This window comes from Heteronotia binoei, chromosome 15 (assembly GCF_032191835.1).
Source record: "Heteronotia binoei isolate CCM8104 ecotype False Entrance Well chromosome 15, APGP_CSIRO_Hbin_v1, whole genome shotgun sequence".
Taxonomy (NCBI): Eukaryota; Metazoa; Chordata; class Lepidosauria; order Squamata; family Gekkonidae; genus Heteronotia; species Heteronotia binoei.
In genome coordinates this window covers 46161694-46178562 of record NC_083237.1, presented here as the reverse complement: position 1 = coordinate 46178562, position 16869 = coordinate 46161694, and the positions used below count along the sequence as shown (strand labels likewise).

Sequence of the window (16869 nt, the reverse complement as noted above, 5' to 3'; positions counted from 1 at the left end):
CAGCTCTCTAAGGGCTCTGGCAGAGGTCTTTCCCATCACCTGGATTTAGAGGTTCCCTCAGGGTCACCATAGCTAGTAGCCATTGATGGGCCTTTGTCCTCCATGAACCTCTAGGGTGGGAATTTCCTGAAGGTGGAGTCTGGCGAAAGCAGAGTTTGGAGAGGGGACACACCTCAATGGAGTATAATGCCTATAAAGTCCACTCAGTTACCAGACGGGAAGTCACAAGAATGCTTAAGAAATTTAAGTATGATTATAACAGTACAATTTCTAGAGCATGACTTGTTTGTTCTACTCTCTTTGCTGGTATTCTTTCACCTAAAAAGCTTCCTGATTACTGCTTATGTTTGACTGTATAAAGAGCCCCGTGGCGCAGAGTGGTAAAGCTGCAGTACTGCAATCAGAGCCCTCTGCTCACGACCTGAGTTCGATCCCAGCAGAAGCTGGTTCAGGTAGCTGGCTCGAGGTTGACTCAGCCTCCCTCCTTCCGAGGTCAGTAAAATGAATACCCAGCTTGCTGGGAGGAAAGTGTAGATGACTGGGGAAGGCAATGGCAAACCACCCCGTAAAAAGTCTGCTGTGAAAACACTGTGAAAACGACGTTACCCCAGAGTCAAAAACGACTGGTGCTTGCACAGGGGACTACCTTTACCTTTTTGACTGTATATTTTCCCTATAGGTGTACCTTAATGCCCTACCATCTAGAGTAATGCAACAGAGGTATCTTTAAGATACTATACTCAGATAGAGTATGTGACTGTGATGCACGCAGGGGTCATTTTGTGGAAAAAGAGGTGCCAGAGCTCATTAGCGCAACTTATTTGCATAACTCATTTGCATAGGCCACACACCCTCTGACATCACCAGGTGTACTAAATTATATCAGCTTAAATCTACCTTAAAATGCATCTTGAATTATAATTGTCATATTAAAACCTTACTCCCATCATACTTTTTAAATTACTTTCTCCTATGTGGCCACAGCGGCTACTCATTTCCACTGGAGATGCTGGGGATTGAACTTCTGCATGCCAAGCAGATCCTCTGCCACTGAGCCAAATTGTTCTAGCCCTGTCCTCCTAGTCTTCTCATCTCCTTTTGTTTAGCCAAACTAAAACTCCATGATGTTGCTCCCTTTAAAAAATATCTTCCTTTTTTGGGTTGGTTTTTTTTTTGGCAATATCTCCTGATTTCTTTTCTCCTGTTTTTTTTCATTAGTGCTGTCTTCCTGGTTTTTAAAAAAAAACAAAACAGGAAGACAGCACTAGTGATTAAGGTGCCCTTGGCTACTCTACAATCTTGCCGAGCCAATTTTTGAACTACTCGCTTCATTTGGAAGAGACTTTTGCAACGGCAAGGCTAATTGCATCGGCGTCAATGAGGGCTTTTTCAGGTCCCCCGCGTGGGAGTTGCTGTACACTTCATCTCCTCTTTGGCATGGAAGAGGTGTGCCGCATGACTATGTAATTAACCCTATGCCAATGTTGGCACCTTAAGTGGGTCTCTATGGCGCTGGAATGACAAGAGACTCACGTTCCAAGTAAAATAATCTTCTAGGGATGAGAAAAATCTTAGACAAAATGCTGAGTACGGTTAGCTGAGTTAACATGAACCTCTGGCTCACACATTTTTGTCTTAGCTCAGGAAAAATGGCCCCAGAGCAAGCTGATTTATACAGTGGCTCATTACTTTAATGCCAGTAGCTCACAAAGTAAAATTGTTGCTTACAAGACTCCACAGCTTACAGGGAGTATTGGAATGCACTAAGGCAAAATGAAAGAGAGCGGATATCAGATCCCACTGGTTTCTTCCTCCTATAGGGTTGGATCCAGCCAGATTTTCTGCTGGTGAAAAAAGGCAGGAGCGGGGGAGTCTGCTCAGTTCCCCCAGAAAGGCTACACTGTAGAACAAAGAACTTGCACAGACAAAAGCCATGTGGGACAGAGCAGTGGCAAGGAGGAAAATAGGCTGAGACTGATTGGAAAAGATGACTGCTGCCTTGACCTGCATAGCCCAAGCAAGTCTGATCTCGTCAGATCTCAGAAGCTAAGCAGGGTCGACTCTGGCAAGTACTTGGATGGGAGACCTCCTTGGAATACCAGCTGCCTGGAGGCAGGTTTTATTCAGCCACGTCTCCGAATATCCTCCAGGCCCTCAGTAGGGGTCAGTCACCAGAGGCTACCATGACTTCCAGGCGCAGCCACACGCACACACACACAAAATACAAAAAAAGAAAAGAAAAAGATGGCTGGTTGGATACCATTTGTAGCTGGAAGATCAGATGTGGGTTTTTTTCCCATCTGTGAATTATTTATTGCAGATTTTCTATCTCATCGTTCTGATGCAACATTCCGATTGTTATATAACCCCGCTATGCCACTTTGCATGCCCCTACAAATGGAAGGGTGGCAGCTAAGAGAACGAGCTGCAATCGGGGAGGTTGCCTGTTCAAACCTCATCTCTGTGACAGATGCACTTGGTGGCCTTCTTTATTTAAAATATTCATATGCCTGCCATTCTCCTGGGAAATTCAGGACCCGTGGTGGGTTAACAGCAATGCAGAAAAACAATAAAAGAGTGTACTGGCACAGAGATAAACAAACATACATTAAAACACCAATCTGGAAATCTCGTATGCCTGACTGGCAAGGTATTACCCCTTTGGTCTAGCATGTAGAGGAAGAGAGGAGAGTCACATATCAATGTGACAATGTTGAGTTATTTATTTCACTTCATTTATACCCTGCCTACCTTCCCAACTGGGACATAATGCAGCTTAAAATCTTCTCCTCTTTACCCTGACCTGGATAGCCCAGGCAAGCCCAATCTCATCAGATCTCAGAAGCTAAGCAAAGTCAACTCTGGCAAGTATTTGGATGAGAAACTTCCTTGGAATACCAGCAGTGGCAGGACAGGGGCAGGCTTTATTCAGCCAGCTCTCTGAACATTCTCCAGGCCCCCAGTAGGGGTCAGTCACCAGAGATCGCTATCACTTTCAGCTACACACACACACACACACACATAAAAATACACAAATAATGTCCCCTTCTTCTCTATTTGTCCTCGCAACAACCCTGCAAAGCAGACTAGGCTGAAGGTGTGTTGCTGGCCCAAGATAACCCAGTGGGCTTCCTGGACAGAGTGGGAATTTGAACCTAGGTCTCCCAGATCCTAGGCCAACATTCTAACCATTCTAACCGCCATAGCCATCTCTCAACCCATGATGTGGTGGTGCCTCAAAGCCCTTCTCTGTCACCGCAGCCTTCCCCACACCTCCGCCCTGAGCAGTCACCAATCAGGGCTGGGTAAGTCCCCGTTCTTGGACACTGGGTCACTAACGATTGGTGGAAAGAGAAAAAATGGAACCAACCAAAATCTGGCTAATCTCCTCAGGTCGTTTGTGGAGAACAGCAACGCCATTCACTTCGCGCAGCTCATCGCCTACATGCACAAGACCTAGGAAGAAAAAGAAGGGGAAAGGGGATTAAAAGGTGTCACTGTTCTGTAATGGGAGGGGAAGTGGCATGGTTCGGCCTCATCTCATCAGACCTTGGAAGCTAAGCTGGGTCGGTACTTGGAAGGGAGACCACCAAGGAAGGTTCTGCAGAAGCAGGCAATGGTAAACCATCCTTGCTTCTCACCTGCCTTGAAAGCCCCTTGCTGGGGTCACCATAAACCAGCTAGGACTTGACAGCACTTTACACGCACACACACACATTCTCCGATGCAAGACAAACTCCCACACATTGTGTGCAAAGCATTGCATGGCTCATGGAACAGACCAAAAACAGATCCTGTGTCCAAATATCCAAACCTGTGATGAGAAGTTCATTGGCTTTCTAGGTTGCAGAACTTGGGAGTCACTGGATCTTCTCAATGAAGAATGTTAAACTCCATGCAAATTGCTTGCTAGCCCTGACTTGGATAGCCAGGCAAACCCAATCTCATCAGATCTTGGAAGCTAAGCAGGGGCAAATCTGGCAAGTACTTGGATAGGAGACCTACAAGGAATACCCAGTCAGCAGGCGGGGGCAGGTTTATTCAGCCACTTCCATGAATATCCTCCCTTCAACTGTGAACCCTGCATGGCTCTGGGCTGCCAATCCCGCTAAGGCTTTTCCTCAACCCCAATCAATGGAGTGAGCCCCATGCAGCTCCCTGTGGCCAAGCTCACCAAGGCTTCTCCTCCCTGCTGTGGACAGTGGCAGTGAGCCCTGAGTGGCTCTCAGCTGCCAGGACCACTGAGATTTCTCCCATGCCCCCCCCCACATGATGCCAGTGAGCCCTGCGTGGCTTTCAGCCCCTGAAGAATTCTCTCCCTCATCAGCAACAATGGTGGCAAGGTTTCATCCCCCCGTCAGTGATGATGATGATGATGATGCGCCAAAAGAGGAAACAGCAGCATGGGCTGTGCATGCACAGAGAACGCTACTTTACTTTTGGGAGGATTTAAACTTCTCTGTGCATTTTTTTAAAAAAAACTCCCAAGTTTTTCTGCATACCTGGGGAATGCCCCAAGTGTGAAGGAAGATCTGTTTAGCCTCCACACTGCCTCAATCTGCAGATTTAGCTATCCAAGATGAGGGCCGTGGGTGGCAGATGGATGGATGCAGGGGTCATTTTGTAGAAAAATAGGTGGTGCAGCTCATTAGCATAACTCATTAGCATATGCTGCCCCCCACCATCCAAAAGCAACCCGACGCAAGAAAGGAGAGCCTTGGGTGAGCGAGACCTGCTTGGGCTGGCTAGAGATCCAGCCAGCCCAAGCAGGCCTTGCTCACCTGGGACTCTCCTTGGCTGCTCCCCCACACACAGTTGAAAGGCCAGCAAGCCAACCACCACCCAAAATCACATAAAAAGTGGAGAAAGGGTGGCTCCAGCTTCTCCAGGGGTTAATGAGGGCTGCTGGGGGTGTGGCAAAGTTCCTAGTGGCTGACTGGCCGCCCATTCTCCTAATCCAGGGATTGTTATGCAGCTGCACCTACTATTCAGTGGACAAGGTAGGTAGGTGGGGAGGAGGGAAGGGGGCTGTCAAAAAGGTTCAGGAGCTGTGCTCCTGTGAGCTCCTGCTGAATTCAACGCCTGAATGGATGGATAGATGGCTGGATGGACGGCCGGACAGACACTGTTCCCAGTGCATTATTGTTAATTTTTTTTAGCCAAACCTATGTATACAAATAAAGCTACCTCTGCTGTTCAAAAAGGATAATAACCAGTAACTATTGGCTGAATTCACAAGAACTGCAAAAGTGGCAAACAGCTACACCCTTGCTGCAGTAACAGCAACTCTCTGCCCCCTCCCCCAAAAAAACCTCCACTGAAACACAAGCACAAGGATGCCAACTGGCTGAAAAAACAGGCAGCTGAAGTGTTTCATGGCACAGAGATAAATTAACATTATTTCGTAAATAACATCCTATATTAAAGGGACAGAACAATTTTTTTTCTCAAGACACTTGGCAATCGAAGGCACAGTGAGATGAAGCATGGGATTTTGCAAGCATTTGCAGAGGGAAACATAATTTTTGGTCATCATTCAGCAACCATTTTACTCATCCTCCACAATATATCAGAAGAGAAGCAATTTTTCCTTCAGTATTCTTTATGCCAGACTGGAGGGAGGGGGCGGGGGGGCAGGTAGAAAGGTCAACAGAGTCTCTGCAGTTTTGCATGCCGCACTGTCCCCAGATCAACCACGTGGCCCCTCCAGGCAAACGAGCATTTCTGCTGCCTCCCCGACTCCTATTTCTTCAACTCACCCTGCCATCCTAAAGCAGAGTTACAACCTATCTAAGCCCATTAACTTCAATGTACTTTAAAGGGTCAAACTCTGCTCAGGACAGCACTGTAGTATTTCTTATTCTTTATTGTCTCTGTAGCCCATTTCATGGCTCTGACACGATGCAGGCACAATTTGTCCCTGTCTGACAGCTCTGAACATCAGATTCTGTATTTATTTGTGCCATCTATAAACACTTTTTTTTTAAAAAAAGAAACAAATCTGTTCCCTTCAAAGCTTAAAGAAACTTACTAAGGTTGTTATAGACAGTGGTATAAGCAGGGCTTTTTTGTAGCAGGAACTCCTTTGCATATTAGGCTACACCCCCCCGATGTAGCCAATCCTCCGGGAGCTTATAGTAGGCCCTGTACTAAGAGCCCTGTAAGCTCTTGGAGGGTTGGCTACATCAGAGGGGTGTGGGGCCTAATATGCAAAGGAGTTCCTGCTACAAAAAAGCCCTGGGTATAAGTATAGAGGTACAAGTAGCAGTATTGTGTGAAATAATGCTGTACACAAGACCATAAAATTAATTTTTGATGTATATACGAACCTATCTTATCATTACCCTTTTTATTTCTAGAAATGCTCTAAAAATGTATTCTTTTATTATAGTTTGTTTATAACAACTGTAGTAGTATTAGGATGTAATGGAACATATAATGCAACATTCAATGTCTACCAGTTAATATTAACAATAACTAATGGTAATAAATTCTAGGCTTTAATGATAAGTATATATAATACATAAAAATTCTTGAACATTATGTACCTTAAACACCCATGTCAAGTGTTCTATAAATGTCCACGTTAAATGCTGTATATTTACTTTGATGTTGATCACTGTTGTTATGAACAAGTTTTCATATTTTTATATCCCTCTCTCCCCCTTGTTTTCTTGCATCCCTATTTTAATTCAAAATGTAAAAAAGGCAAAAAAAAAAAAAGCTTAAAGAAGCTTCTTCTTTTTTTTTTTGCTTTAAGAAGAAACGAGATGCACTAGCATCAAGAAACTGAAACCCATACTAACATTAAGTGGATCAGAATTAAGCAGAATTATAGTGAGCAAACAGCCTTGGAAAGTTCAACCCTGCCCTCGGGATGGGACCATCCATTCAGCTGATGAGTGGGCAACTGAACAGCGAGCCCTTCTCAAGTACCCAGAGAGGTCTTCTGTTTTATTGGGAGGGGAGAACGTCTTACTACCTAGTCATTTGTGAACTGCCCTGGAAATATTACTGATAGAAATGCCGAAAACAAGTCATAATGTGAAATAAGCCCTGCTCAGGAACTAATTTTATTGGAGGGTCACTTTGAATAGGGAGTACTGGGTGGCAGCCCAAGGCCCTAACAACAAGATTTAAGCTGTCATTCTTGGCACATCTCCTTTTCCCCTCTGGGATAGCAACTGAGAACCCACATTTTTTCTTCACATATTATTCCAATATTTGATATTTTTAAAAAGACCTGTTATTTCCATCTAGCCTTCTTTGTTTCCTCTCATCCTTTTCATTGGTTTTAAGCAGGGCTTTCTTTGTAGCAGGAACTCCTTTGCATATTAGGCCACAAACCCCTGATGTAGCCAATCTTCCAAGAGCTTACAGGGCCCTTCTTACAGGGCTTAATATGCAAAGGAGTGGCCTACTATGCAAAAGAGTTCCTGTTACAAAAAAAAAGTCCTGGTTTTAAGTTCTTTATGGGGAAATAACAGGTTTGTAAGAACTGATGCACCATAACCCCATACACATCCATAACACCATACCCCTTTCTCATTTGAAATGTGGTGTTGGAGGAGAATTTTACAGATACTCTGGTCTGCCAAAAAGGCAACTAAGTGGGTTCTAGATCAAATCAAGCCTGAACTTTCTCTAGAAGCTAAATTGGCCAAACTGAGGCTACTGAGCAAAACAAGAGTCACCGGAAAAGACAATAATGCCAGGAAAAGTTGAAGATAGCAGAAAAAGAGGAAGACCCAACATGAGATGAATTGACTAAAAAAAAAAGGAATTCATGGCCCTCAGTTTGAAAGACTTGGGCAAGGTTGTTAATGATAGGCAGGGGTTTTTTTGTAGCAAGAACTCCTTTGCATATTAGGATACAACCCTCTGATGTAGCCAATCCTCCAAGAGCTTACAGGGCTTTTAGTATAGGGCCTACTGTAAGCTCCAGGAGGATTGGCTACATCAGGGGTGTGTGGCCTAATATGCAAAAGAGTTCCTGCTACAAAAAAAGCCCTGATGATAGGACAGTTTAGAGGACATAAATTTTCAGGGTGACCATAAGCTGGAAGCAACTTGATGGTACTTAACTCACGCAACTCCCTATAACATCATCAGGTTATCAATATGAATAAACTGAACGTTTCAGTGCTGTCTGCCACAAAGGAACTGTATAAGGGGAAGAAACATACCACTGCGATCAGCTGCCCCGCCCCTCATGATCCGTGCCACAATTACAGCGCCAGTGTGCTCATCTCGCCGGATGGTTGCACCCTGGAATGGAGAGGAGACATTCAGCAACAGGTCACATTTGCCCATAACATCTTGACAAGGTGCCTGATGGGATTCTCTTAACTCTCCCCAAAAAGCCAAAATCATCCATGACAGACAAAACTAGTTTATCCTATCCAGTGGTGGAATTCTAGAATAATCTCCTTTGAATATTAGGTCACACACCTCTGATGTAGCCAGTCCTCCAAGAGCTTACAAAAAAGAGCTCTGTAAACTCTTGGAGGATTTGCTACATCAGGGGGTGTGGCCTAATATGCAAAGGAGCTCTTGCTAGAATCCTATCATGCGCCAATAAACTTTAGCTTGGTGATGAACAGTGCTGGAAATTCTGTAATGAAGACTCCCTCTCTGCAACTCCCATTCTCAGAATAAACTAGGAGTAACGGCAAACGATTAGTTTCACAACTGTTTTAAGATTAGCCAGTGAATCTTCCCCCACTCCTTATCTACTGAGAAACACATTTAGAGACAGGACAGAAAATGATTCCTTTTCCCAGACAGAATCCACCTAATAAACCACTCAGATATTTGTCTGTCTTCCTTCTAGAAAGATTCAGTGGTGATTTTTCTACATCCCTGAAGCAACAGGGAAAGAATTCATTTTAGCAACTGGCCACGAGTCCCAAACACACTGTGCACGCGAACAGAATCAAACAACTTGAGACTATGAAGTTGTTTAATAATAACAACTACCAGATGCGCAATTTGGCCCTACAAAGAGACAGAGAGCTAGCTCTGGGTTTGGGCCACAATATGGATGAAGGACTTTATTATTCCTTCTGTACTAGATTCCAGTAAGCAATTCTACCCACCCACCCCAAGATGCTGTAAACCTAGGATCAGGAAAAAGACAGGCACAATATAAGACCCATCGTTCTCCCCTTCTGTACTAAATCCCAATCAGAAATCCCTCCCACAGTTGCTGTAAACCTAGGTATGTGAAAAAGACAGGCACAATAAAATACCAGTCTTTTTTCCACATTAGGCTTAAAATACCCCAGGAGTGGAGGCTCTTTTCAGTCAGAGAAATAGCATTGAGGGGGGGAATACTTACAAACATCTTCCCCAGCACTGCAGCCCTAACCCAAAAACCCCTCTCCACTATTTCACAGCAAAACCACACAGCTGAAATTCCAAATTCTAGCACTACTCGCACATACCAGAAACCTCAATTTCCCTATCATGACTCTGTCCCGTGTTTTTCGTACAAGACACATGTCCTGCCTTTTGCAACTCCCTATCAGCGAGTTCGCAACATTCCTTATAAGCTGTTCTTGGAAGGTTCTAGCTATTCTGTACCCCGACATGGTCTGTGCTAGAGTGATATTGTTACCATAGCCTACACCTGCTGCCCCTTCTCCTTCAGGCAGTAGTTCTCAAACTGTGGATCGGGACCCAAAAGTGGATCACAAATGTCTCACAGGTATATGAACTTTAGAAACAAGTCCTTTTTCTAGCTTGAGGGCTCTTTTAGGGATATTTTCAAGCCCCTCAGTGGTAGTTTTATACAGCTTTAATATTAATAATTTATGTTGCTGTTTTTATGGGTTGGATCCAGACAGCTTTTTTAGTCTTTTCCTATTTCTGAGAGCCAGTTTGGTGTAGTAGTTAAGTGTGCGGGCTCTTATCTAGGAGAACCGGGTTTGATTCCCCACTCCTCCACTTGCACCTGCTTGAATGGCCTTGGGTCAGCCACAGCTCTGGCAGAGGTTGTCCTTGAAAGGGCAGCTGCTGTGAGAGTCCTCTCAGCCCCACCCACCTCACAGGGTGTCTGTTGTGGGGGAAGGAGATAAAGGAGATTGTGAGCCGCTCTGAGATTCGGAGTGAAGGGCGGTATTTAAATCCAATACCTTCTTCTTCTACTACTCCATCTTGCCCAATTGCCTTCCTTCCTGACTATGTTCCACACAGTTTTAGTACGCTCAGGTCCTCATGATCCCCAACGTATCTTTTTTTGGGGTGGTCAAAGGGGATCCTTCACTCTTTTTTCAACAGAAGACAAGCTGGTTGGATTCTTTACTATGGTTTATGGTTTCTTTTTTCACTCATGAGCTGCTTCTAGGCAGCTCTCCAGAGAGGTGGCATACAATTTCCCCAAACAGATACAAAAGCTTTGAGAAGCAGGGTCTTCAGGTATCAGCTCCCTAGGACTTAACTCTCCACTTTTTCATTTCACCTTTCTCAGCCGCCTTCAAATCCTCACAGAGCAGGCCACTCTCTTCAACTCCTGATTTTCCTCACTGCTTTAAAGAAACGCTGCTCGAACAGGTACACATACATACCAATGGCTCTTTATTCTTCACCAGACGAACTATTTTCACCGATTCCTCATCAAAATCTTCATCAAAATTGTCTGGCAAAGGAGGAAGGACAGGGTCGAAATTCTTCTGGGCAACAGTGTCATGCACAACAAGCATTGCCTTGGTGTTGGAAAGGAGGGGGAAAGAGAGAAAAGAGTAATGTGGGAGAAGAAACAGGAAAAGGCTTCCTCACATATTTTGACTTGCTCTGAGAGGTAATACATGGTTCTTCCCCCCCCCCTCCTCCTTTTTATACTCCCAACAACCTTTTGAGGTACATTAGATTGAGAAAAAGAGCCCAATTCATCCATTGAAACACTGAAGACCTACTATTAGAATTAACTATAACCTTGGCTCCCTGAGATTTGGTGGTTTTCTTTGCCCCCTGTGGCAGCCATTTTCTAATTGTGCCCACTGCCTTGTGTCAGAATTCCACAGATCCCCTCAGGCTCAAAAGTGTTGGGAGGAACCACTGCTCTAGCTACATAATACTGCCTAGGATTTCCTTTCCATATCATCAAACCATATTAGTTAGTTAGCTAAGATAAAGAACACCCAAGAGAGAAAGAAGAAGATATTGGATTTATATCCCGCCCTCCACTCCAAAGAGTCTCAGAGCGGCTCACAATCTCCTTTATCTTCCTCCCCCACAACAGACACCCTGTGAGGTGGGTGGGGCTGGAGAGGGCTCTCACAATAGCTGCCCTTTCAAGGACAACCTCTGCCAGAGCTATGGCTGACCCAAGGCCATTTCAGCAGGTGCAACTGGAGGAGTGGGGAATCAAACCCGGTTCTCCCAGATAAGAGTCCGCACACTTAACCACTACACCAAACTGGCTCTCCAGAAAGAGAAAGAACACGGCTTGCTCAGCTTGAGAAATTTCTTTGGTCCACATAATTCTAGCAACAGAAGGAAGAAACGGATGATTTGTTTCAGTTACTTATTTTACAATTCCTGAGTTTGCTCCAAATGAGGGGGCCTAGGTATTAATGCTTCCAGCGGCAAAAGCTGTTGTGGGGAGTGGGGGGCAGACCTCAGCACTAAATCCTTAATCTCTGTAGTCTGGAGATCAGTGGTAATTCTGGGAGATCACCAGGCACGCCAGGAGGCTGGTAACCCTGCCCAGCAAGCTCTCAAGGCAGAGTGAGCATTCAAACCTGGGTCTCCCAGCTCCTAGAGAGAGAGAGAGCACCAGCATGGCATGGTGTTTAAGAGCAGTGGACTCTAATCTGGGAGAACTGGGTTTGATTCCCCACAACACCACATGCAGCTGCTGGAGTGACCATGGGTCAGTCACACTCTCTCAGTGCTGTTCTCTCAAGAACAGTTCTCTCAGAGCTCTCTCAGCCCCACCTACCTCACAGGGTGTTTGTTGTGGGGAGAGAAAGGGAAGGAGATTGTAGTCCACTCTGAGACTTCGAGTGAAGGGATAGGATAAATTCAATCTCTTCTTCTTCAGGGCTTTTTTTTTTGTAGCAGGAACTTCTTTGCATATTAGGCCACACCAGGGGTCACTTTGTAGAAAAATAGGTGGTGGAGCTCATCCAGGGATTGTTATGCAGCTGCACCTACTATTCAATGGACAAGATGGGGAGGAGGAAGGGGAACCTCAGAAAGGTTTAGCAGCTGTGCTCCTGTGAGCTCCTGCTGAATCCGAGGCCTGGGCCACACACCCTTGATGCAGCCAATCCTCCTGGAGCTTACAGTAGGCCCTGTACTAAGAGCCCTGCAAGCTCTTGGAGGACTGGCTACATCAGGGGTGTGTGGCCTAATATGCAAAGAAGTTCCTGCTACAATAAAAGCTCTGTTCTTCTTCATCTTCTTCTAGACCTTCTAACCACAACATCAGCAGATGACTCCGGAGAAAAACAGTGCTTACTTCATAGGGGATACCCATGTGAGTGACCCCAGGAATTATGTAAGGATCACACCATCTGCGATTGCAGCCCACAGTCCCCTTTTGCAGCAGTATCTGCCACATTTGATACAGCAGAACCGTATGCTGGTGCTGCACAAGGACTGCAATCACTTGGCAGGCACCCAAGTTGAGTCTGCCCCCACCGACCCCATCTTAGGATCAGCAGACAAAGACAAAGCAGATATTGGGTCATTCTGCTTCTTCATAAGACCCTCGGCAGTTATCTTCCTGGCGCTTGTCCTCTGCGCACATGCCAGCATGCAAGCACACGATGCACAAATCCAGGCCCAAATCCTCGCTTCCTCCCCCCCCCCCTTCTGAAATTGTCTTTTCATGCTTTTCGGTGCATTTTTAATTAGATGGGAGATAAATCCAAAAAGAACATCACCGCCACGCACTTGCCCGGTATCATTAAATATTTCATACAATGGATCTGAGCTGGCAGCCAGCCATGAAGCTGCCGCCGGAGTTTCTAGAGGAAGTATTTTTTTTCCACACTTCAGGGGATACATTGACTTCCGAACGAGTCAATGTATATTGATGGGGAAGGAACTGGTGAGGCAGCGGCGCACGCGAGAGGACGCGGCACAATAGAATCCCACGATTTCATTATTAACAGCGGATAATAAAGCGAGCCTCAGTTTGATACAGCAGCCCCATCCAAGTCCCGTTCTATTTGAGTGATATTAAAACCGAAAGACGGTCTTTCAAGACTGAAGATTAAGGGTCTATAATTTGCTTTAATGATGTACTTCATTTGAATCCTGCCTTTCTCACCAGCGGGGACCCAAAGCGGCTTACATCGTTCTCCTCTCCTCCACATCATCCTCATAACAACCCTGTGGGGTAGGTTAGTGTTATGTATTGGACCTTATGCAAGGCGGAAAACTTTCGCAGGCAACCGGGTAACCACAGGAACGCTAGCAACGCGATATTTCCATCGGAGATCTGGACTCCTTTAAAGTAACCAATGAGCGTTCAGGGTGCGAAACCTGACTGCTGTGATTTGGTATGGGAAGCTGGGGAGAGGTTCTTTCTGCATGCTCATAAGCGGAGTCTCAGTCCCGCCATGTTGACTTAGTATGTAGTTACCAATAAAGCCAGTTCTATGTGAACTCCAAATGTATTGAACCCAGTATTTAACAGTTAGGCTGAGGGTGTCCCAAGTTCACCCAGCAAGCTCCCAGGGCTGAGTGGGGATTTGAACCTGGGTCACCCAGATCCCAGCCCAGTACTCTAACCACTACACCACACTGACTGAACAGCTTCCAAATGGTGCATGCTATTCTGGCAAAGTCAGCCCCTTCTCCCGAGGGTGGATAAAGACAGGGGGATAGTGTTGACTTCAGAAAGGCACAGAAAGCAGCCTTGCTGAGCATTCCCAAACCCAGGGCTTTTTTGTAGCAGGAACTCTTTTGCATATTAGTCTACACACCCCTGATGTAGCCAATCCTCCTTGAGCTTACAGTAGGCCCTGTACTAAAAGCCCTGTAAGCTCTTGGTAGATTGGCTACACGGGGGGGTGGCCTAATATGCAAAGGAGTTCCTGCTACAAAAACACCTTGCCCAAACCTACCAGAGAGAACGAGAGTTCCTTGTCTTTCTCCAGGTTTGAAAGGAGGCCAGGGAACTATCTTCCACACAGCGTTCTTCCTTTCTCCACAGAGCATCAGAGAAGCTCAGAAAGCTACAAGATGCCTCACAGCTTTCCAAGGCTTCCGGCAAAACCAAGAAATTCCATTGCCTTTTTTCAGGACAGGGACAGAGAGGGGATCTCGAGGAACTGATAAGGTGCACCAGAAAGCACTGACAAGATGGCTACATGCAGCTGCCCACTCAGCCTCTCCAAGCTGGGGAGGGGGGCCACAGCATATTGTTGGAACTCTGTGTCTGGGGCAGTGATGCTCTGTATTCTTGGTGCTTGGGAGGGGCAACAGTGTGAGGACTTCTAGTGTCCTGACTCCACTGATGGACCTCCTGATGGCACCTGGATTTTTTGGCCACTGAGAGTTAGTTTGGTGTAATGGTTAAGTGTGTGGACTCTTATCCGGGAGAACCAGGTTTGATTCCCCACTCCTCCACTTGCAACTGCTGGAATGGCCTTGGGTTAGCCATAGCTCTGGCAGAGGTTCTGCTTGAAAGGGCAGCTGCTGTGAGAGCCCTCTCAGTCCCACCTACCTCATAGGGTGTCTGTTGTGGTGGAAGAAGATAAAGGAGATTGTAAGTCGCTCTGATTCAGAAAGAAGGGCAGGGTATAAATCTGCAATTCTTCTGTGTGACACAGAGTGTTTTGACTGGATGGGCCATTGGCCTGATCCAACATGGCTTCTCTTACGTTCTTCTTACTCGTCACCCTTGCAGTTGCATTGGGCCTCAGAGGTTCTCAGAGCATCTCCAAAGCTCAGTGGACTATCAAACGCCTCCTCTTGGGTGTCTCAGACAGACAGAGAGAAGGATAACAAGGAACAGAAGTGAACAAACACAAAGACTTGGCAGTGAAAGTGCCATCTAGTTGCAGTTGATCTATGGAGACTTCATAGGGTTTTCAAGGCAATGCAAGAGACGTGCAGAGATGGTTTGCCATTGCCTGCCTCTGTGAAGCCCTGGACTTCCTTGGTCGTCTCCCATCTAAATACAAAACTAGGGTTTGCCTTCTGAGATCTAATGAGATCAGGTTAGCCTGGACCATCCAAGTCAAGGCTACATATGCTAAGATGATGCTGAGGGCTCTTTTTGTAGCGGGAGCTCCTTTGCATATTAGGCCACATCCCTCTGATGTAGTCAATCCTCCAAGAGCTTACAGGGCTCTTAGTACAGGGCCTGCTGTAAGCTCCAGGAGGATTGGCTACATCAGGGGTGTGTGGCCTAATATGCAAAGGAGTTCCTGCTACAAAAAAAGCCCTGGTGATGCTTTACCTGAGGATACTGGTTAATAGCTCAGTCCTATCCAGAGTTACTTCACTGAAATAAGTGGGCTCAGGTTGGAGAAACTCTGCAAAAGATCGCACGCCAAGAGCACAAGTTGTGTGCTACCCACACAGGATACATTTCACACATTATATAAATGTTATATAAACACATAAATGTTTACATCACATATGCACAGTCTCTCTCCGCGGCAGAACGTGCGCATAAGTGTGATCCGAAGACAATCTGATTTCTTTGTTAGGCAGAATCTTAATTGCCATTACTTTTATCAGCTTGCTCAAAGGAAAGATAATTTGTTAAACAGCCCCCTCCCTCTGTGCTACCTGAATTCCCAATTCGTTGCGAATCTATTATAGACCTCGGCAATTTGGACCCATTTGAAACCATTGTCTTCCCATCTTCTGGTTTTCGGCAAAGTTATTAAAACCCTGCTCTGAAAACCCAGTTCATTATCTACCTATTCAATTCTAAAAGGGAAAGAGAGTTAAAGACCTCTATCCCCTCAGCGAGAAAAATGAAAGGCTCCCACAAGCAGGGGAAGGTGCTGTTTGCATTATGTATTGAGCGCGGGACAAAAAGCAATAGGTTTAAATGACTAAGTAAGGCTGATTAAACATTAGGGGAGGAAAAAATCCCGACGGGCAGCTCTGCAAGGGGGGATAAACCAGCCGTTTCAAACCCAAAAGAAGGAAGGATTAAGAGAACCGTCTCTTAAGTATGCAGAGAATGCATTTTTATCCCAAAGGGGAGCAGCAACTATCCCACCCCCACACATACATCTGGAATCAGGAACCAGGGGGTTTCAGAGGAGAAGAGAAGAAGAAGACAACCGTAGATTTATACCCCACCCTTCTCTCTGAATCAGAGTTTCAGAGCAACTTACAATCTCCTTTACCTTCCTTCCCCACAATAAACACCCTGTGAGGTAGGTGGGGCTGAAAGAGCTCTCCCAGAAGCTGCCCTTTCAAGGACAGCTCTGCAAAAGCTATGGCTGACCCAAGGCCATTCCAGCAGGTGCAAGTGGAGGAGTGGGGAATCAAACCCGGTTCTCCCAGATAAGAGTCCGCACACTTAACCACTACACCAAAAGACTCTGCCACTCAAAGGCCTCTCCCTGAACACCAGCGGTTTTCAGTTGAGAAACAGAGCCTGCTCCTGCCTCTTCCACATGTCATCACATCTTCTACTCACCTACTGGAAAGTATATGCTTCTGAGAACACCAGCTAGAATACCAGACCATGACAAAAAGACTAAAACTCTAGAAGCAATACAAGATTTATAAAGTAGAATAAATGTTAACAATTGCAGCATATATAGTGAACACTTAATGCATATACACATCCTACAAGTAGAGGGAACTCAAAAATAAGTCCCAAGCGCTCCAAAGCAATACTATAATCTAGTGTCCCTCTATTACTAGGTTCTTGCTGACTTC

At 45.6% G+C, this 16869-nt stretch overlaps 1 protein-coding gene across 2 annotated transcripts in view; it reads right to left on the bottom strand.

Annotated features, from left to right (window-relative positions):
• The window catches only part of MPP3 (MAGUK p55 scaffold protein 3), a 107920-nt gene that overhangs the window by 78242 nt on the left and 12809 nt on the right, over nucleotides 1-16869 (bottom strand). For both annotated transcript variants that reach the window (XM_060256288.1, XM_060256289.1), the window contains exons 5-7: nucleotides 10569-10706; nucleotides 8187-8268; nucleotides 3371-3456 (exon numbers count right to left, since the gene is read on the bottom strand). In XM_060256288.1, coding sequence (XP_060112271.1) covers nucleotides 3371-3456; nucleotides 8187-8268; nucleotides 10569-10706 — 306 coding nt within the window. The remainder of the gene's footprint in view (nucleotides 1-3370; nucleotides 3457-8186; nucleotides 8269-10568; nucleotides 10707-16869) is intronic.